We start from the raw sequence: 23,209 nt of genomic DNA, 5'->3' as shown, positions 1-23,209 counted from the left end.
GTCTCATGCATAGCATTTTAGCTGATGATAATGATATAATGAATGTCATTAAATTTAAAATCTACATAACTTCTGGACATGAGACAGGTAATGATATACTTGATGAGCTTCTTCTTAGCAAATAATGGAAAACAGCTCCTTTCAATTTTTGACAGAATCTCTGCACTGTTTCTTTAACACTCCGTAGTTATTCACAGTCCAAAGCTCCACATAGCATGTTTTATTGATTTAAGTAAATATAAAATCATAATCACTATTGGTCAGACTGGTATCTAAATTTTGTGTATAAGTCTTATCCTTTCATCTTTCCCATTTAATTTTTGATCATGGCAAGTCCAGTTGATAATCCTTCTCCAACTTGTTCTGTCAGTCGACCATTCTTCTCTCAATCCCACTGCATTTACATTTTTCAAGCTACAACCGTCCATCAAATGTTTGCCCTTACTCCTCTCCTTATTTCTTGCGGTGTGTCTTCTTCACTTGTCTCACCATAACTTCCTGCTCCACATCCGACGACCACAAAATCTCATTATCTTCTCAGCTATTTCCTTCGGATGCTCTCACAATCTTTGCAGTCTCACTACTGTATTGTTTCATGATCTTATCCTTCTTTGTCATTCCTCACATCTCTCTCTGTATTCACCTCTCTCCTTGAGTTTTTACATTATATAATAAATCATTTGGTTTTCTAATCATTCCTGTCAATAGTACTTTCCTACTGCATCAATCTCCTCAGTACTTTTTCCAATTACTGCATCCAATGAGCTAATCCATTGCTTAATTTCCAATCCCATGCTTTTATCCGACGTCACCATTGATACCAGAAACTTGAAACCAAATTTGGTTTGCAACATAATACCAAAACAGCTGTACTGCTTCAAGTATGGACTTTACAAATAGTTATTATTTTCAAAGCCCCTTGCGAGAATTTTCATTTGTCTTAATGCCAAAGCTCAATTCTACAAAGAGCAAATGAATGATTCAGACTTATCCATGATTTCTTTTCTGATAGAATAGTTTGGTAATTACTATTTTTCATGAAGTTTAGTAAAATGAATCTGTCCTATTTCAGACAATCAGAATTGACCCACTTTTATGTATTGGCTGTGATTGATTTGATTTATGATTCGTTTTGTTTGAATCACCATCCTAGACTATCAATGCATCTCTCAGTGGCAATCGGGACATTTCTTTAAGTGCAGACCCAGACAGTCTGAATGCCCTGGAGAATGAGCAGGTTAGGGGTCTCACCTATAATGGAATTACCCACCTAACTGGTGATCTAATCCAGGAATATCACCTCAAGTATGTCTTTGATATAGACTTTGTATGAGAAGGTTATTTAATTGTTACTATATACCAACATTGCAAATGGAAATGTCAGAGTTCAACATTCCTTTAAATACAGTAAAATACTCTTCTAATTTCCCTTCATGTACTTTCGCTGATAATCTTTAAAGGCTTCCACTTCATTATCTTTGTGTTTTCTTTGAGTTAACTTATCTAAATTTTGTATGACTGAAGATCTTTAAGAGATGTTCTTTTGTCTTCTCTGCTCCAAATAAATTAGTCCCAGGTTCTTTTGTCATTCTTCATATCGAAAACCATAATATTAAACTTTCCATGGAGTTTGACATCTTTTTTAAAGTAAGACAGACAAAAGTAAATACAACTTTCTGTCTGCAAACCTACCATACAGTGAGTATTCCAGACTTATTTACCTCTTTGTTTCCATACCTTGAGCTCAGATTTATAATACCTGGAATATCGCACCATCCTTTAACCATTTGTTGACCTGATACATTCCTGCTGCTGTTCTCCTTTGAAAGCTTGAGAGGAGACAATTGCTTGTATTTTGTGGTAGTAATGACAGTGAAACTGTGAGCAACTTCTTGGGTCTGCACAGTTAAACGTAGAAATTCAGAAGGTGCTGGAAGTGATGCTCTGCCTCCTCAGCATCTGTGTTGGTGATATCACCAAGAATGCAACCAAGTAGGAATATTGATCTGATGAGAAGGCTTACTCTGACAGTATTTGTTTAATAGTAAAAGTAAGTGAAAATGTTACAACTTGTGTCATGAGGAGTAATTGCTCTTTTTACTAACACACTGTTTTCAAAGCAACTGCTAACAATTCTCACTGGCCTGGATGAACACTTATTGATTGTCAAATTTCTACATTATGCTAGAATATCCACACATCTTTAAAATCCTATACTTCTTTAAAGTTTGTTTATAGTATTTTAATTCTGCCTTATTACCATGAATAAGTCTGAATCATTCATTTTGCTCTTTGTAGACAATAAAACTAAAAGTGAAAATATTCAGTGCTTTCTTTTTACTTTCTGGTTTGCTATCTGTCAGAATACTTCAAAGTGACTGACTGGTTACCCTGTTTGATGCCATCGTTGCTGATGGAGAACCATACTGCCCCATCATTAATGCCGGAACGGGAGGGGGAGGATCCAGTTGTTGTGGTCCACGTTGGTACTAACAACATAGGTAAGACTAGGGTGGAGGACCTGTTTGGGGATTACGAAGCACTAGGCAGGAAATTGAAGCACAGGTCCTCAAGGGTCATAATCTCCGGATTACTGCCCGAGTCACGTGCCAATTGGCATAGGGACAAGAAAATTAGGCAAGTAAACACGTGGCTAAGGGATTGGTATGGGAAAGAGGGATTCCACTTCATGGGGCATTGGCATCAGTTTTGGAACAGGGGGGATCTGTACCGTTGGGACGGTCTCCACCTGAACCGATCGGGTACCAATGTTCTAGCGAAGAGGATAAATAGAGTGGTCAGTAGGACTTTAAACTTCTGAGTTGGGGGGAAGGGAAAGTGAAAGTGACAGGGAGTCTGGCATTAAATGGAAAGATAAACAGCACGGTAGCATGTGTCCAGGCGGATTTAAAATTGAGGCAGACTGAGAATGCAGAAAAAAGCAAGGATAACTTGGGACATCATATGACTTCCAACATCTCTAATGATAAGAAAGTTAGCATTAAGGCACTTTACCTGAATGCTCGTAGCATTCATAACAAAGCTGATGAACTAATGGCACAGATAATAGCGAATGATTATGATGTGGTAGGCATCACAGAGACTTGGTTACAGGGGAGTCAGGACTGGCAGTTAAACCTCCATGGTTTTTCAACTTATCAAAAAGACAGAGAGGTGGGCAGAGGGGGTGGGGTTGCCTTGTTAGTTAAGAACAAAATTAAATCAATGGTATTGAATGACATAGCGTCAGATGATGTGGAGTCTGTGTGGGTGGAATTGAGGAACCACAAAGGCAAAAAAACCATAATTGGAGTTGTGTATAGATCTCCTAACAGTGGTCAGGACCAAGGACACAACATGTACCGGGAAATAGAGAAGGCATGTCAGAAAAGCAAGGTTACATTGATCATGGGAGACTTCAATATGCAGGTGGACTGGGTAAATAATGTTGCTAGTGGATCCAAAGAAAGGGAATTCATGGAATGCTTAAAGGATGGCTTTTTGGAACAGCTTGTCATGGAGCCCACAAGGGAGCAGGCTATTCTGGACCTAGTGCTTTGCAATGAACCAGACTCCATAAAAGATCTTAAAGTAAGAGAACCCTTAGGAAGTAGCGATCATAATATGGTAGAGTTCAGTCTGGAGTTTGAAAGAGAGAAGGCAAAATCGGATGTAATGGTGTTACAGTTAAATAAAGGTAATTATGAGGGCATGAGAGAGGAACTGACAAAAATAGACTGGAAGCAGAGGCTAACCAGGAAGACAGTAGAACAAAAATGGCAGGAGTTTGTGGGTATAATTGAGGACACTGTTACAGAGGTTCATCCCCAAGAAAAGAAAGATTATCCGGGGAGGGATTAGACAACCATGGCGGACAAAGGAAGTCAGGAAATGTATTAAAGAAAAAGAGAGATCGTATAAAGTAGCTAAGAACAGTGGGAAATCAGAAGATTGGGAAGGATACAAAACCAAACAGAGGATAACAAAGAATGTAATAAGAAATGAGAGGATCAAATATGAAGGTAGGCTAGCCAGTAATATTAGAAATGATAGTAAAAGTTTCTTTCAGTACATAAGAAACAAACGACAGGCAAAAGTAGACATTGGGCCACTTCAAACTGATGCAGGAAGCCTAGTGATGGGAGATAAGGAAATAGCAGGAGAACTTAACATGTACTTTGCATTAGTTTTCACAGTGGAAGACATGAGTAATATCCCAACAACTAAAGGGAGTCAAGGGGCTGAGTTGAGTATGGTTGCCATTATGAAAGAGATAGTGCTAGAAAAGTTAAAAAGTCTTAAAATTGATAAATCTCCTGGCCCCGATGGGATACACCCTAGAGTTCTGAGAGAGGTAGCTGAGGAAATAGCGGAGGCATTGGTTGAGATCTTTCAAGAGTCACTGGAGTCAGGAAAGGTCCTGGATGATTGGAAAATGGCTGTTGTAACCCCCTTGTTCAAGAAAGGATCAAGACAAAAGATGGAAAATTATAGGCCAATTAGCTTAACCTCGGTTGTTGGTAAAATTCTAGAATCCATCATTAAGGATGAGGTTTCTAAATTCTTGGAAGAGCAGAGTCTGATTAGAACAAGTCAACATGGATTTAGTAAGGGGAGGTCATGCCTGACAAACCTGTTGGAATTCTTTGAAGAGGTGACAAGTAGGTTAGACCAAGGAGACCCAGTGGATGTGGTCTATCTAGACTTTCAAAAGGCCTTTGATAAGGTGCCACATGGGAGGCTGCTGAGCAAGGTGAGGGCCCATGGTGTTCGAGGTGAGCTGCTGGGATGGATTGAGGATTGGCTGTCTAACAGAAGGCAGAGAGTTGGGATAAAAGGTTCTTTTTCAGAATGGCAGCCGGTGACGAGCGGTGTCCCGCAGGGTTCAGTGTTGGGGCCACAGCTGTTCGCATTATATATTAATGATTTGGATGAGGGGACTGGGGCATTCTAGCGAAGTTTGCCGATGATACGAAGTTAGGTGGACAGGCAGGTAGTACTGAGGAAGTGGGGAGGCTACAGAAGGATCTAGACAGTTTGGGAGAGTGGTCCAGGAAATGGTTGATGGAACTCAATGTGAGCAAGTGTGAGGTCTTGCACTTTGGCAAAAAGAATAAAAGCATAGACTACTTTCTAAATGGTGAGAAAATTAGTAAAGCCAAAGTTCAAAGGGATCTGTGAGTGCTAGTCGAGGATTCTCTAAAGGTAAACATGCAGGTTGAGTCCGTGATTAAGAAAGCGAATGCAATGTTGTCCCTTATCTCAAGAGGGTTGGAATATAAAAGCAGAGATGTGCTACTGAGCCTTTATAAATCTCTGGTTAGGCCCCATTTGGAGTACTGTGTCAGTTTTGGTCCCCACACCTCAGGAAGGACATACTGGCACTGGAACGTGTCCAGCGGAGATTCACGCGGATGACCGGTCTAACATATGAGGAACGGCTGAGGATCCTGGGGTTATATTCATTGGAGTTTAGAAGATTAAGGGGAGACTTAATAGAGACGTACAAGATAATACATGGCTTGGAAAGGGTGGACGCTAGGAAATTGTTTCCATTAGGCGGGGAGACTAGGACCCATGGACACAGCCTTAGAATTAGAGGGGGTCAATTCAGAACAGAAATGTGGAGACATTTCTTCAGCCAGAGGGTGGTGGGCCTGTGGAATTCATTGCCACGGAGTGCAGTGGAGGCCAGGACGCTAAATGTCTTCAAGGCCGAGATTGATAGATTCTTGTTGTCTCCAGGAATTAAGGGCTATGGGGAGAACGCTGGTAAGTGGAGTTGAAATGCCCATCAGCCATGATTGAATGGCGGAGTGGACTCGATGGACCGAATGGCCTTACTTCCGCTCCTATGTCTTATGGTGTTATGGTCATACTTGTTGGAAAGAAGAAATTCAGATGACCAAGATCACCAAAGTTGGGTAGCTTTCTTCAAGCTCAGCAATGAGTGGAATTGTTTTGCCACTGGCAGTGAGTCCAATCCATTGCAACCATTAATTTAAATGTTATAATGAACCATCACCAGTGTTCCATGGTTGCTGTGTTCCGCATTGCAATTACCGTGACTGAGATATCACCAACTGAATGAGATTCCAAATTTCACTGAATATATGCATTACCTGGAACAACATACAGTAATCATAGGAAGCATTGCTTGAACATTTAGATGTACAGCGTTGGCTAATGGTTTGGAAGTAGAAATAAAATGACAAAGACTTGTTTGTCTTTGTCACCTGCCCCAATAGCCTCCAATGCACCTATTCCCTCAGTCACCGCTGTAGACATCAGATCAGCCTTCTTGAGAGTAAGCCCAAGGAAAGGGACTGCTCCAGATGGAGACTCCAGCCATGCACTCAGACCCATTGCGAACAAGCTGGTGGGAGTATTTGCTGACATCTTTAACCTGTCCTTGCTACAACCTGAAGTCCTCACCTGCTTCAAGAATGCTACCATTATCCTGGTACCAAAGAAAATACATGTCACGTGGCTCAATGACTACCATCCAGTGGTTCTGCCCTCCGTAATCGTGAAGTATCTTGAGAGGTTAGTCATGACTCACACCAACTCCAGCCTCCCTGCCTGCCTCAATCCCCTGTAATTTCCCAAATGAGACAACAAATCCACAGCAGATGCCATCTCTCTGGCCCTACACTCATTCGTGGAAAATCTGGACAATAAGATCACCTACATCAGGCTTCTACTTATCAACTACACCTCCACCTTTAACACAATAATCGCAACCAAACTCATCTCCTGGTCTCTGCTCTGCCCTCTGCAACTGGATCCTTGACTTCCTGACCCACAGACCGTATTCAGTGAGGATAGAAACAGAATCTTCTCCACAATAATCCTCAACACTAGTGACCTGCAAGGATGTATACTCAGCATCCTACAATACTCCCTGTACACTCATGGCTTTAAGTTCACTGATAACCCCACCATTGTAGCTGGATATCAAACAATGAGGGGATGGAATACAAGAAAGAGATAGAGTGCTTGGTGGCATGGTGTGAAGATAACAATCTCTCCCTCAACATCAGCAAAACTAAAGAACTGACCATCGACTTCAGGAAGCAAGAAGTAAGGCATGCCCTTATCTACATTAATGGTGCTGAGGTGAGGATGGTTCAGAGTGTCGAGCTCCTATGAGTGATGATCACCAATAATTTGCCATGAACCACCCATGTAGTTATGATGGTCAAGAAGACACAACAAGGCCTCTTCCTCCTCAGGAGGCTAAGGAAATTTGGCGCGTCCATAAGGATTCTCACCAATATTTACAGATGCATCTTAGAAAGCATTCTCTCTGGATGCAACACATAGCTTAGTACAGCAACTGCTCTGCCCAGGACTATAAGAAAGTACAGAGAGTTGTGAACACAGCCCAACATGCAAGTCAACCTCCCATTCACTGACTCAATCAGCACTTCTCTGTGCCTCAGAAAGGCAGCCAACATCATCAAAGACCTGTAGCACCCTGATTATAATCTCTACCAACCTCTTGTCAGGCATAAGATACACGTACAAACAGGTTCAAAAACAGTTTCTCCCCCGGCCTCTCAAATTGATGAAGGGCTTATGCCCGAAACATCGAATTTCCTATTCCTTGGATGCTGCCTGACCTGCTGTGCTTTAACCAGCAACACATTTTCAACTGTGATCTCCAGCATCTGCAGACCTCACTTTTTACTCTCAAATTGCAAACCAACATTGATCTTGCTTTTTGCGCACCTTCCTTGCAGCTGTAACTTTTTATTCCTCGCTCTGTTCTATCGCCTCTGATCGTTGTATGTTATGATCTGCCTGTAGTACCTGCAAAACAATACTTTCACTGTATCTAGGAACATGTGACAACAATAAATCAAATCAAATTAAAAAAGCATTGCTTGCAATACTGGAATTTCAGACTGAAATTCTTTCTTACTGAAATGGAGATTCTGACTGTCAATGATAAGTAAATGGTCTTAAAAGATTGGTCCCATCATACTTCCTCTTTTATTCTCTCTCCCAAATATTTTATCCGAGAATTTTATCTGTTAAATTTTATAAAACATATATATTGTGGTGTTGAGAATTTGGTTCACATGGAAATTATTGGTAAGTTTTTCTCAAGTTGAAAGATAGATTAAAAGTCAAACTCTGAAATGGAACTTTCAAACAGGATGCTAGTTAAGACCATAAGACATAGGAGTGGAAGAAAGGCCATTCAGCTCATCGAGTCCACTCCGCCATTCAGTCATGACTGATGGACATTTCAACTCCACTTACCCACTAGCTAGCCTAACTAGCCTAAACTAACTAGCCTAATTAGCCAGCAACTGCCCAACAGTAGCAGTGTGGGAAAAGATCTGCCACCCTGCCAACCCACCCCACAATAGGCTCACAAAACCAAAATTGGCCAAACTGTACCAAAACAACCCAAATGCCTCAGCCAGGGACCAAGCAGGCTGACAAGTGAAACTAGACAGCACTGGCAGACAAAAGAATGCACTTCAAGCTCCTACTAACAATGATAGAGTACCACAGCTGTCCCAAAGCCCAGAGGGCAGTTTCACAACCCAGCAATCCACACAAAGAACAGGTCAGACAGAGAGGCACCAGCCAAGAGCATTGCTCCCAGGACAGGACAATGGGAGCAGCTCACCACTTCAGAATAGACATTAGCACCTACCTGAGAAGAGAAATGGAAGCTCCGAACCCCTCGGTACTGTCAGGATGTTGCTTTGTGCAGAGAATTAGGACCTTCCTCCGATTACTGCTTTCCGATTAACATCATTGTCACTAGATTACTCCATTTCCAGATTCATTCCAGATACATTGTATTTTACACATTTCTAATTAGCCTCATTGTACAGGATTATTCCAAAAACTGGCATCTTCCCCAGCTCTAGCTGATCTACCTGTACAGATTGTCAGTTCTGTGTCAGCCTCGTCAATTTCTCTTCCAGCCATATCGCTTGTAATAAACAGCATGTCAATTTCACCTGACCTGGTTTGGGTGGTCTCCACTGGGCAAATTTCTCTGATAAGCAGATATCTGTCAATTAGTTGTAAGGTAGTTTCCTTGAATAGGATTTAACTTTTGTACCAGGGAGCAGAATTAGATTTGCATCTTGGGGGAATGAGTCATTAGTAAGCTATAAAAGTTAACATTTTAAAATTGCACAGAGTAAAATGACACATGGAGAGGAAGTGATCCCTGATTGTGAGAGAATTTGGGACACATAGAAATTTCTGTTAAGGTTTGCTGAAGTAAAATTTTAATTTAAGAGCAATACTCTGAAATGGAAGCTTAGAACTGCAAGCTAGTTAAGTAATCTAGTTAGACAGGAAATGCCTGGTTGTTTCAAGCAGTTCTTAAGGACCATTTCTCTTGTTGACTCCAGTTTGGAAAGTTCAGCTCCACTTTGGTTACTGAACTTACTCTGAGCAATCCTTTGTCCCTTGGCTGGAATGTTTGGATTTTTGCTCTCACTCTTGGTACAGGGGTTCACTGCACTTCCTTATATTCCACAGCTTTAATCCACATAAGAGACAGACTCTTCCAGTTCATCTGATTCTGCCCAAATTGTCCAGAGCAGATGCAAATGAAAAGTCAACTCAGCACTAACAACCACTAGTAAAAAATGAGGTTTGCAGATGCTGGAGATCACAGCTGCAAATGTGTTGCTGGTCAAAGCACAGCAGGTTAGGCAGCATCTCAGGAATAGAGAATTCGACGTTTCGAGCATAAGCCCTTCATCAGGAATAAGAGAGAGAGAGCCGAGCAGGCTAAGATAAAAGGTAGGGAGGAGGGACTAGGGGGAGGGGCGATGGAGGTGGGATAGGTGGAAGGAGGTCAAGGTGAGGGTGATAGGTCGGAGTGGGGTGGGGGCGGAGAGGTCAGGAAGAGGATTGCAGGTTAGGAGGGCGGTGCTGAGTTGAGGGAACCGACTGAGACAAGGTGGGGGGAGGGGAAATGAGGAAACTGGAGAAATCTGAATTCATACCTTGTGGTTGGAGGGTTCCCAGGCGGAAGATGAGGCGCTCCTCCTCCAGCCGTCGTGTAGTTGTGTTCTGCCGGTGGAGGAGTCCAAGGACCTGCATGTCCTCGGTGGAGTGGGAGGGAGAGTTAAAGTGTTGAGCCACGGGGTGATTGGGTTGGTTGGTTCGGGCGGCCCGGAGGTGTTCTCTGAAGCGTTCCGCAAGTAAGCGGCCTGTCTCACCAATATAGAGGAGGCCACATCGGGTGCAGCGGATGCAATAGATGATGTGTGTGGAGGTACAGGTGAACTTGTGGCGGATATGGAAGGATCCCTTGGGGCCTTGGAGGGAAGTGAGTGTGGAGGTGTGGGCGCAAGTTTTACATTTCCTGCGGTTGCAGGGGAAGGTGCCGGGGGTGGAGGTTGGGTTGTTGCGGGGTGTGGATCTGACGAGGGAGTCACGAAGGGAGTGGTCCTTGCGGAACGCTGATAGGGGAGGGGAGGGAAATATATCCTTGGTGGTGGGGTCCGTTTGGAGGAGGCGGAAATGGCGGCGGATGATACGTTGTATGCGGAGGTTGGTGGGGTGGTAGGTGAGAACCAGTGGGGTTCTGTCTTGGTGGCGGTTGGAGGAGCGGGGCTCAAGGGCGGAGGAGCGGGAAGTGGAGGAGATGCGGTGGAGGGCATCGTCGATCACGTCTGGGGGGAATCTGCGGTCCTTGAAGAAGGAGGCCATCTGGGCTGTGCGGTGTTGGAATTGGTCCTCCTGGGAGCAGATGCGGCGGAGACGAAGGAATTGGGAATATGGGATGGCGTTTTTACAGGGGGCAGGGTGGGAGGAGGTGTAGTCCAGGTAGCTGTGGGAGTCAGTCGGTTTATAATAGATGTCTGTGTTGAGTCGGTCGCCCGAGATAGAAATGGAAAGGTCTAGGAAGGGGAGGGAGGAGTCTGAGACAGTCCAGGTGAATTTCAGGTCGGGATGGAAGGTGTTAGTAAAGTTGATGAACTGTTCAACCTCCTCGTGGGAGCACGAGGCACTGCCCAGTGGAAAGGGCTAAAGATTTACTGAATTTGTTGCGCACAATGTTGAGTCTGGGAGTTGGTACAGTGCCTATATTTGAAAGCTGAGGTGACGCCTCTTAAATTTACATTGAGTTTAATTAGAACAGTGTAGGATGTCACAACAGAGAAATCAGTGTGGGAGAGGGGCAGAGAAGGAAAAACAGCAGGAGCTCATAAGTGAAATGTTCTGCGAAGTGATCAGCCAATCAGTATTTGTTCTCAAGCATACAGAAGAGAATGTCTGACAGACAGTAGATATTGACCAGTTATTAAGGAAGCATTTGCAGAACATTTGGACAATCATAATCTAATCAAGCAAAGTCCACATGGCTTAGAGTCATAGAGTCATAGAGATGTACAGCATAGAAACAGACCCTTCGGTCCAACCCGTCCATGCCGACCAGATATCCCAACCCAATCTAGTCCCACCTGGCAGCACTCGGGCCATATCCCTCCAAACCCTTCCTATTCATATACCCATCCAAATGCCTCTTAAATGCTGCAATTGTACCACCTCCACCACATCCTCTGACAGTTCATTCCAAACACGTACAACCCTCTGCATGAAAACATTGCCCCTTAAGTCTCTTTTATATCTTTCCCCTCTCACCCTAAATCTAGGCCCTCTAGTTCTGGACTCCCCAACCCCAGGAAAAAGACTTTGCCTATTTATCCTATCCATGTCCCTCACAATTTTGTAAACCTCTATAAGGTCATCCCTCAGCCTCTGACGCTCCAGGGAAAACAGCCCCAGCCTCTCCCCATAGCTCAGATCCTCCAACCCTGGCAACATCCTTGTAAATCTTTTCTGAAACCTTTCAAGTTTCACAACATCTTTCCGATAGGAAGGAGACCAGAATTGCACATAATATTCCAATAGTGGCCTAACCAATATCCTGTACAGCCTCAACATGACCTCCCAACTCCTATATTCAATACTCTGACCAATAAAGGAAAACATACCAAATGCCTTCTTCACTATTCTATCTACCTGTGACTCCACTTTCAAGGAGCTATGAACCTGCACTCCAAGGTCTCTTTGTTCAGCAACACTCCCGAGGACCTTACCATTAAGTGTATGAGTCCTGCTAAGATTTGCTTTCCCAAAATGCAGCACCTCGCATTTATCTGAATTAAACTCCATCTGCCACTTCTCAGCCCATTGGTCCATCTGGTCAAGATCTTGTTGTAATCTGAGTTAAAAATCACACAGATAGTCCCCTGATGAAGGAGCGTCGCTCCGAAAGCTAGTGTGCTTCCAATTAAACTTGTTGGACTATAACCTGGTGTTGTGCGATTTTTAACTTTGTACACCCCAGTCCAACACCGGCATCTCCAAATCATTGTAATCTAAGGTAACCCTCTTCGGTGTCCACTACACCTCCAATTTTGGTGTTATCTGCAAACTTACTAACTGTACCTCTTATGCTCGCATCCAAATCATTTATGTAAATGACAAAAAGTAGAGGGCCCAGCACCGATCCTTGTGGCACTCCAATGGTCACAGGCCTCCAGTCTGAAAAACAATCCTCCACCACCACACTCTGTCTTCTACCTTTGAGGCAGTTCTGTATCCAAATGGCTAGTTCTCCCTGTATTCCGTGATATCTAACCTTGCTAATCAGTCTTCCATGGGGAACCTTGTCAAATGCCTTACTGAAGTCCATATATATCACATCTACTGCTCTGCCCTCATCAATCTTCTTTGTTACTTCATTAAAAAACTCAATCAAGTTTGTGAGACATGATTTCCCACGCACAAAGCCATGTTGACTATCCCGAATCAGTCCTTGTCTTTCGAAATATATGTACATCCTGTCCCTCAGGATTCCCTCCAACAACTTGCCCACCACCGAGGTCAGGCTCACTGGTCTATAGTTCCCTGGCTTGTCCTTACTACCCTTCTTAAAAAGTGGCACCACGTTTGCCAACCTCCAGTCTTCCAGCACCTCACCTGTGACTATCGATGATACAAATATCTCAGCAAGAGGCCCAGCAATCACTTCTCTAGGTTCCCACAGAGTTCTCAGGTACACCTAATCAGGTCCTGGGGATTTATTCACCTTCAACCATTTCAAGACATCCAGCATTTCCTCCTCTGTAATCTAGACATTTTGCAAGATGTCACCATCTATTTCCCTACAGTCTATATCTTCCATATCCTTTTCCACAGTATGAAAGAAATTGTCTTTGAGTACTGTATTAGAGCTTTTCAAGGAAGTCTCAAGAATGGACAGATGGAAACCAGTAGATGCATCATATTTAGACATTCAGAAGATAAGGTACCTCACAAAAGGTTCAGTCAGAAATCAAGGTAGTTATTTAGCATGGATGGAGAATATGCAAGAAACAGAAAGTTGGGGATAAGGAGCTCTTTATCAGGCCAGTGATATGTGACCAGTAGGGTTGCACAAGGATAAGTGCTGGGACGACAACCGTTATAATATATATACTTTTTTTAGATTAGACTTACAGTGTGGAAACAGGCCCTTCGGCCCAACAAGTCCACACCGACCCGCCGAAGCACAACCCACCCATACCCCTACATTTACCCCATTACCTAACACTATGGGCAATTTAGCATGGCCAATTCACCTGACACGCACATCTTTAGGACTGTGGGAGGAAACCGGAGCACCCGGAGGAAACGCACGCAGACACGGGGAGAACGTGCAAACTCCACACAGTCTGTCGCCTGAGTCGGGAATTGAACCCGAATCTCAGGCGCTGTGAGGCAGCAGTGCTAACCACTGTGCCACCGTGCCGCCCACATATATTAATGTCTTGCAGGAAGAAGCAATTCCAAATCGGCCACAATTGGCTCGAACCGTTTTTCACAGATGCACAATAGAAAGTATCCTTTCCAATGCATCACAGTTTGGAATGGCAACTGCTCTGCCCAAGACCACAAGAAATTATAGGTAGGCGTGAACATGACCCAGTCTATATCATGCAAACCTGTCTTCCATCCACTGACTCTGTCTACACGTCCTGCTGCCTTGGGAAAGCAGCCAATATAATCAAAGATCCCGCCCACCCTGGTTCTACTCTATTGCACCCTCTTCTGTCAAGCAGAAGACACAAACATTTGAAAACACATTGCAACAGATTCAAAAACAGTTTCTTCCTTGCTGTCTGTCAAACTTTTGAATGGACCTTTCATATATTAAAGTTGACCTCTCTGTGCACATTCTCTGCAGCTTTAACACTGTATTCTGCATTTTGTTCTATTACTCTTTACTTTTCACTATATCTTGATACATTGTGACAATAATAAATCAAATCAAATCAAATCAAATCATCTTCACAGATGACAGGAAAATAGATGGAAAGGCTGTCTTCAAGAGGGATATAAACAGTTCATTGATAGATATTGATATTTTAAGTAACTGGACTAAAAAAGTTTACAAATGGTATATAATGTGGGAAAATATGAAATTGTTCATCTTGGAAGGAAGAGCAAAGTAACAAGATATTGTTTAAATGGAGAAAACCTGCAGAATATTGCAAGGCAAAGGCACTTGGGGATACATGTGCATGAAACCCAGAAAGCTAGCACACAGGGGCAAGAGGTAGGCAGAAAGGCTATTAAAATGTTGGCCATTACTTCAAGGGAGTTGAAGTATAAGAATAGGGAGGTCATACTGCAGTTGTAAGACCATCTGGTGTACTTAGAGCAGTTTTGATCCCCTAATTTGAGGAAAGATATTATTATTTTGTTGCAGGCAATTCAGAGAATGTAAACCACGATAATCCATGGTGTAGAAGGATTTCTAATGAGCAAAGGCGAAACAGGTTACAACTCTACTCTGCGGAATTTAGAAGAATGAATAGTGATCTCATTGAGACATATTGAATTCTTGAGGGGCTTGACAGGGTAAATGGTGAGAGGATCTAGGACCAGAGGGTGAAATCTCATATTGAACAGGGGTCAATTTAAGACTGAGATGAGGAAGAATTTCTTCTCTCAAAGGTGTGAGTATTTGGAATTCCTTGCCACAGAAAGCTGTGCGGCAGAGTGCTTGTGTATATTTAAGACTGAGATAGATTCATGATCATTAGGGGAATTAAAGGCAATGGGGAAACACAAGGAAGTTGGTGTGAGGAATGTCAGGTCAGCCATGAAGCCGTTGAATGGCTAAATGGTAGAGTGGGCAGAGAAGCTGATCAGACCACTCTCTTTCCTAGTTCTGTTGGTCTCATGGTCTATATTGAATGCATATTTCCCTGTTAAAGAGAATTTCAGTTCAACCTGGAAGGACATTATGCGTGTGGGATGGTGGGAAAGGAGAAGACACACCACAAGTTTTACATTTGATGTACTTGCACAGAAGAGTGCTATGGGAGGGAGACAGGATGTTGGGCCTGATAGAGGAATGGGGCCAGGGTGCTTTGAAGGAAATTGACCCCACAGAAAGAAGGGAAGATGTGTTTGTTGCTGGCATCACACTGGTAGAAATAACGGAGACTGTTTGGTCAAATGGGAAGGTTGGTGGGGTGGAAGATAAGTGCAATGGAGTTGGGTTTCAATTTCAACCGATGGAGCTAGAAAAGTGTATGGCACTGGGATTTACAGCAGTTTGGTAACAAGAGAGGGGAAAAAAGATAATTACTTTGAATATATGGATTTTAAAAGCATTAAGGGATATAGGGCGAAATTGGGAAGATGGCATTGAGATAGATGATCAGCCATGATCATAGTGAATATTGGAGCAGGCTTGATGGACCGAATGGTTTACTCTTGCTTCGAGCTTTTTTTTGTTCTGATGTATCCTGCAAAATGCTTTGAGCACTTCTCCATAAAACTCTTACGACTTCAGAATTCACACAATATACATTTCTAATATAGCTATATAACACTGATTTTCTACCATGTATCATGGAACCAGGTTTTAATGGATAGTTTAGTCCCCATTTTAGTCAGTTCAGCAGGGGGTGACACTGTCACATTGCAAACACAACTGTTTCAGATTTGTGACTGTTCCGAAGGTTCAGCAGAACCGGGGCACAGAAAGCAGGGAATGATCTCGTTCACTGTTCTTCTTTGTAAAGTAACAATGAAATTATGTGTCAGCAAAGAGAAAGAATCAATGGCATCTTATTTGTCTTTGAAGTTGTTCTCTTTATATTGTGTATGACGTGTTTTGTTGCACTTTTGCTGAATTTCAGTTCTGAATCATTAGAATGGTAAATGTACCGCAGCATATAAATATCAACTGGCTCCCCAGGGCTACAATCAGTCAGTTCCTCAGCTAACTGTGGGCTCAAAATGAGAAAGGTAAGAATTTTGAATTTATTGTATTATAATCCATTTTTGCTACTTCCTACGTTAACAGTTTATTAATTGAGCATATACCTTCCCACAGATCATCTTTTACGAGGACAGGAACTTCCAGGGACGGCACTATGAGTGCAGCAGTGACTGTGCCGACCTGTCCCCTTACTTCAGTCGCTGTAACTCCATCCGTGTTGAGAGTGACTGGTGGGTAGTGTATGAGAAACCCAATTACATGGGATACCAGTATGTTCTGACCAGGGGAGAGTATCCTGACTACCAGCGCTGGATGGGATTCAATGACTGTGTCAGGTCATGTCGCTCCTACCCACAGGTAAGTTATAATTCTGTAATTGTTGAATCTTGCGCCAATAATCATGGAAAATACCCAATAACATCAAGAACAAGCATGTATATGTTCTCTTAATTAGGTATATCACTAAACCTATATGTAATTAATAATTGGGTGGTTTCTATCTTCAACACTAATAATGCACCCTAGAACTCTGTGGGAAGCTGGGGAAGTGATTGTTAGGAATCTTACTGAGATATTTGTATCATCAATAGACTCAGGTGAGGTGCTGGAAGATTGGAGGTTGGCTAATGTGATGCTACTATTTAAGAAAGATGGTAAGGACAAGCCAGGGAACAATAGACCAATGAGCCTGACGTCGGTGGTGGGCAAGTTGTTGGAGGGAATCCTGAGAGCGTCCAGAACTGGCTCAAAGGTGGAATACAGAGGGTGGTGGTGGAGGGTTGTTTTTCAGACTGGAGGCCTCTGATCAGTGGAGTGCCACAAGTCCTCTGCCTTTCGTCATTTATATAAATGATTTGGATGTGAACATAAGAGGTAGATTTAGTAAGTTTGCTGCTGACACCAAAATTGGAGATGTAGTGGACAGTGAAGAAGGTTACCTCAGATTACAACAGGAGCTTGATCAGATGGGCCGAAGAGCTGAGAAGTGGCAGATGGAGTTTAATTCAGATAAATGGAAGGTGCTGTATTTTGGGAAAGCAAATCTTAGCAGGACTTAGACACTTAATGGTAAGGTCCTAGAGAGTGTTACTGAACAAAGAGACCTTGGAGTGAAGGTTCATAGCTCCTTGAAAGTGGAATTGCAGGTAGATAGGATAGTGAAGAAGGCATTTGGTATGCTTTCCTTTATTGATCAGAGTATTGAGTACAGGAGTTAGGATGCATGTTGCGGCTGTACAATATTGGTTTGGCCACTGTTGGAATATTGTGTGCAGTTCTAGTCTCCTTCCTATCAGAAGGATGTCGTGATATGTGGAAGGGTTCAGAGAGGACTTGCAAGGATGTTGCCAGGTTTGGAGGTTTTGAGTTATAGAGCGAGGTTGAATAGGCTGGGGCTGTTTTCCCTGGAGCATTGGAGGCTGAGGGGTGACCTTATAGAGGTTTACAAAATTATGAGGGGGATGGATAGGGTAAATAAACAAGGTCTTTTCCCTGGGCATAGGTTTCGGATGAGAGGGGAAAGATATAAAAGAGACCTAAGGGCAACTTTTTCATGCAGAGGGTGGTACGTGTATGGAATGAGCTGCCAGAGGAAATAGTAGAGGCTAGTATGATTGCAACATTTAAAAGGCATTTGGATGGTTATATGAATAGGAAGGGTTTGAAGGGATATGGGCTGGGTGCTGGCAGGTGGGACTAGAGTGGGTTGGGATATCTGGTCGGCATGGACAGGTTGGACCGAACGGTCTGATTCCGTGCTGTACATCTCTATGACTCTGTGACTCTAACAGGGTTAGAAATTGACTTCCATGCTCATTGCTGAGATTGTTAACACATTGTGAAAACATCTGTATAATTCAATTGCCTGTGTTTCTATTGTGACCTTGTCTTACTCAGTGTTATGTAATCAGAGATTTGCAATTGTTGAAATATTTCAAAATAGCTTTTCTTGTAAATTGGAAGCTTAACTCTTGTAACTTTGGTTTGGGCTCTTTAGCGGCTGAAGATGTGATATTTGTTGAGTGGTATGTGTACTTGATGAATGGAGTTTTGTGGAAACAGAGCGTCACATCAGTTGGAAATAGTAATTGATCTGCTTCACATGCTGGGAGGGGATGCCTGTGTGAATGTCCTTCTTAACATCAAGGTGTCTCCAACATGAGCAGAAGAACATTTGACTCCTTAGTATTACATCCTATGGCATTACAGATCCAAGATCCACACCCTGAAAAAAAAATTATTCGATAGTATAATTTAATGGTATATATGGATCAAACATTCAGAAGTAAGGACTGTATTATTAGATAGGTAATACATTCATCTGCTGATATGTGGATGGCTTGGTTAGAATCAGTGCTCCTAATGTCATATGGAGTTCATGCTATTTACAGCCTCGAAACAGGCCATTTAGCCCAAAAAGCCTCATGGTCTGTTTATAATCCTCAGGAGCCTTACTCCTGACCTTCATCATCTACCAACATCAATATATTAGATTACTTACAGTGTGGAAACAGGCCCTTCGGCCCAACAAGTGCACACCGACCCGTCGAAGCGCAACCCACCCATACCCCTACATTTACCCCTTACCTAACACTACGGGCAATTTAGCATGGCCAATTCACCTGACCTGCACATCTTTGGACTGTGGGAGGAAACCGGAGCACCCGGAGGAAACCCACGCAGACACTGGGAGAACGTGCAAACTCCACACAGTCTGTCGCCCGAGTCGGGAATTGAACTCCGGTCTCAGGCGCTGTGAGGCAACAGTGCTACCCACTGTGCCACAGTGCCGCCCTATCTTTGTGTTCCAGTCTCCCTCATGCATATATCTAACATCTTCTTCAATGCATCCATGCTAACACCTCAATGATTCCTTAAGGCAATGATTTCCATATTCTAACCATCCTCTCGGTAAAGGTGTCAATCCTGATTCACTGTTGATTTTGCTAGTGGCTGGTTAGTTCAGTTGTCTCAATGGCTAGTACAGTGTTTAATTATTACTTCAGGTGAGATAAACTTGCAAATGTCTCCACAATCTGTGTCACAGAAAGTCACACAGCTGTCTTTGGGCAGAACATAAGTGAATGAAACTTATGTTTGTGGTCTGTAGTTTTGTGATTATGTTTTACATTCCCCTACGTGAATTCTGAAGGATCACGTTCACAATGAGAAAAGCATCCAACTACATAGATTTTAAGGAAATAACTCTATTAAATCCTCTAAAATTAGCCAAAAACTAATTTAAAATATTTGCATTCTCAGCTCCTCCTTGGTTGAAAGTATTTGGATCAGAATCTCTTGCTTCTAGGATTTGTTGTCATTCTAGAATAGGAGTTGACTACAAATTTGAAGAAAATGGCAACCTGATCCTCTTTCTATTGCAGTACCGAGGAGGCTCCTACAGAATGAGGATTTATGAGAGGCCTGACTTTGGAGGACAGATGATGGAATTCATGGATGACTGTCCATCTGTCTACGATCGTTTCCGTTACCGTGACATCCACTCCTGCCATGTGATGGACGGTTACTGGACCTTCTATGAACATCCCAACTACAGAGGGCGACAGTACTTCATGAGACCCGGTGAATACAGGAGATACAGTGACTGGGGAGGCTACAACGCAACTGTTGGATCTTTCAGGCGCATGAGAGATTTCTAAATTGTCACAGAAACATTTGATTTTCTCTGTTTAAATCACTTCCAAACCTCAATAAAATAGCTTCTATTTGATCATCAACAATTGTATTGACTTTGACACTTGGATTCTTGTGAAAAGATTACAACATTAATGGACATCTCCTCCTCTACAATTGACTTTAACGAATTATCTACAAAGCAATTCTAATCAAAAAACATTGGCAAATAATGCTTTAATTTTACAAAAGATAGTGTAGACCAGTTTAATTTATGATGTTTACTCTTAAAGAATGTTGACTGTTTCGATTCCACATCACTTCTGTAGATTAATGGACAAGTAGAATAAAATTAGTTGAAAGGTCACGGTTGTAATGGTAAAAATGAAAATCCACACCAAACAAGATATTGTGCTAGCTAGACAATCCTTAGAAGCTCGAGATTAGGAAAAGACCGGTTATTTGCATACCCAGCTTTTCTTGTCTTGTCATAGGGTATTAGAAATATGAGAGAAGAATATTTCCTGATGTAGGAGCAGGACACTATTATAGTATGATGTCTTCTGTACCTTCCACAAGCTCAGATCAGACTTCTGGGCTGCTTTTAAACAATATTTCTCAATAAACAATAACGTTGCAGAACTCTATTCTCTGAGCTGTATAATCCCAACCTTGTAGCACAGTCCTATCATATGACTACTGAAGTCACAGTTAGGTAACACCTTACCTCAGAAGCTCATCTATATATTTCTATAGATACAATTTAAGTTTCTATTCTCCACACATAGAAATGATCAGGCAACCATAGGATACCTTTGAAATTTCAACTTTTAAAGGTTATTTTCTAGAACAGGTTCTATCTTAAATTACAACATTAAAAGACATCTGATTGAGTATATGAATAGGAAGAAATTGAGGAATATGGGCCAAGTGCTGGCATACACAGGATTAGATTAGTTTAGGATATCTGGTCAGCATAGATGAGCATACGGAAAGATCTGTTCCATGCCGTACATCTCTATGACTCAATGTCTCTCATTAAAAATCACACAACACCAGGTGATAGTCTAACAGGTTTATTTGGAAGGATGAGGCCACTCCTTCATCAGCTGGTTGTAGAGATTAAGGTCATGCTCACTGTGCCACTGTCTATGACTCTATAAACAGTTGAGTCTGCTCTAACACGCATTGCTTCAACACAAATTGGCTACAACACGATAGAGGAATTTTGACCATTTTCTGTAGAATACGAATTTTACTTACCTGTATTGGCTATATTGTGATTCCAGCCCCCTTAAATAAAATGGTGTTGCTATTACACGATTTTCTTATAACGCAGGGTTACACAGTAACAGAACGACCGGATTATAGCAGAAGCGACTGTAGAGCTGCAAAGTTTAAGCGTTGCATCCAGTTGAGGATATCAGACTCAGTATTGGGATTAGCTGAATTGCACTGCATTGAGCCTCAACTTTATTGTCGGCAACATCCCCAAATCCAAGGTCATCAAATAACAGAACTTTTGGTTCTATATAAAATGGCACAATCTGCTCACCTCACATTCCATAGTACAATTATGCAGAAGTTAATTCTCAATTAATCAACAATTTTAAGTGGCTGTACCTAATATTAGCAGCAGTGCTTGAAACAATGCTTATGAAAATTGCTCCTTTCAGGTTCATCTTATCTTGAGACATTTGCTGAACTGATTAATTTATCATGTTCAGTGTCTCTACTAGGCAGCCTGATTTTCTAGCTGCAAATGTGTTGCTGGTCAAAGCACAACAGGCCAGGCAGCATCTCAGGAATAGAGAATTCGACGTTTCGAGCATAGGGCTTATGCTCGAAACGTCGAATTCTCTATTCCTGAGATGCTGCCTGGCCTGCTGTGCTTTGACCAGCAACACATTTGCAGCTGTGATCTCCAGCATCTGCAGACCTCATTTTTTACAGCCTGATTTTCTAGCTCCTGGACAATTATTTTGCTAACTTTCTTTCTAATGATGGCCCTCAGTTGATATCAAACACAAAAATTCAAACCCCATTAGCTTAATCATATCTCCAAAAGTATTAACACCAGAGCTGTTTATCTAAGGAACAACACTAATTAATGATCTCTTCTGGTGTTGCTGGAAATATGAAATCAGTGCTACATATTTGTTGAAAGTTGTGAATATTGTGACAGAAGTTATCCTGATAGAATTTCAATCTGGAACTTCAGCAATGACCACTAGCTGCTTGTTCACCTATAACACCCTGCAATTATACTGGCTTAGCAACTATTGCTCATGCTTGATATAGATTAGGATGTTATTGAATTTGCTTAATGGATGATCAACTGAAACCAAATCATCAGTGCTTACTGCTCAGTTAGGGTGTTGCATTGGGGAGCTATTTGGACATCTTGTATTTCACAGATGCATACCTAACTACTGTGCTTTGAGATTTGATGAAATTGTTTTTCTGAATAATGAGACGTTATTTGTAGAATTTCATTTTCGATATGCTACTATGCTAAATAAAACATGAATAATAATTAACTAAATTTCCAGTGAACAAACACAGATGGTTCTATATGGATGAAAATAAAAAAATTCATTCATTTATCCATCTCAAAGTTTATCACTCTGTTCTTGAAAGTCAGTGAACCAATTTAATTTTATGCAAAAATAAAAACCAGGATTCTGTCTGAAAGAGGAATCTCTCCAAAGAAGAGACTTCTGTTTAAGTTGACCAATTGATATGGAGCCATGTGGCCTGGTCTTTATTTTGTATTGCTATGCAAGGCTAAGTCACACAAATGAAAAAAACTGAACTTTTTCATAATTGGTGTTCTGTGTATTCATGTTACTGTGATTTGTAATTTGGACATGGGTCACCTCCTTCTGTCTTCATACAGTTTGAGGATGTACATGTGGGAAAGGCATGACTATCTGGTCATGATCAGAATAAAGCATTATTACATTAAAAGCAAAATATTAGAACTGCTGGAAATTGAATAATTATAGAAAATGATGAAACTCAATAAGTCTGGCAGCATCTATAGAGTGAGAAATAGAATTAAAGTTTTCATAATATTTAAGAACTGAACGTAATGAATTTGGTGTATTTGAGAATGGTTGATTCTGAGGTTTTAGAGATTTGAGGTCTGGACAATGAACTATTGCAAACAGATGAACATTTATCAACTACATACAACACAGTGACATGATCAAGCCTTCATTGAGCAGCTCCCTTTCCCATGTTATCTGACATCATTGATCATGCAGTCCAACTATTAACAGACAGTTTTAAATC

At 41.9% G+C, this 23,209-nt stretch overlaps 1 protein-coding gene across 1 annotated transcript; it reads left to right on the top strand.

Annotated features, from left to right (window-relative positions):
* The first annotated feature begins 16,296 nt into the window (after window positions 1-16,296).
* Window positions 16,297-19,938, top strand: LOC132817638 (gamma-crystallin S-1-like). Its single transcript, XM_060828138.1, has 3 exons — window positions 16,297-16,305; window positions 16,394-16,636; window positions 19,663-19,938. The coding sequence occupies exons 1-3, from the start codon at window positions 16,297-16,299 to the stop codon at window positions 19,936-19,938; spliced, it is 528 nt and encodes a 175-aa protein (XP_060684121.1).
* Window positions 19,939-23,209: the final 3,271 nt, after the last annotated feature.

This window comes from Hemiscyllium ocellatum, chromosome 7 (genome assembly GCF_020745735.1).
Source record: "Hemiscyllium ocellatum isolate sHemOce1 chromosome 7, sHemOce1.pat.X.cur, whole genome shotgun sequence".
Lineage (NCBI taxonomy): Eukaryota > Metazoa > Chordata > Chondrichthyes > Orectolobiformes > Hemiscylliidae > Hemiscyllium > Hemiscyllium ocellatum.
The sequence above is the reverse complement of the archived record's forward strand: the minus strand, read 5'-3'. Positions and strand labels throughout refer to the sequence as shown.

What these genes read in the sequence shown, in the direction of transcription:
- LOC132817638 (XM_060828138.1), top strand. An exon ending in CATGTCGCTCCTACCCACAG is followed by an intron (nt 16,637 to 19,662) that starts GTAAGTTATAAT and finishes TTTCTATTGCAG; the next exon opens with TACCGAGGAGGCTCCTACAG.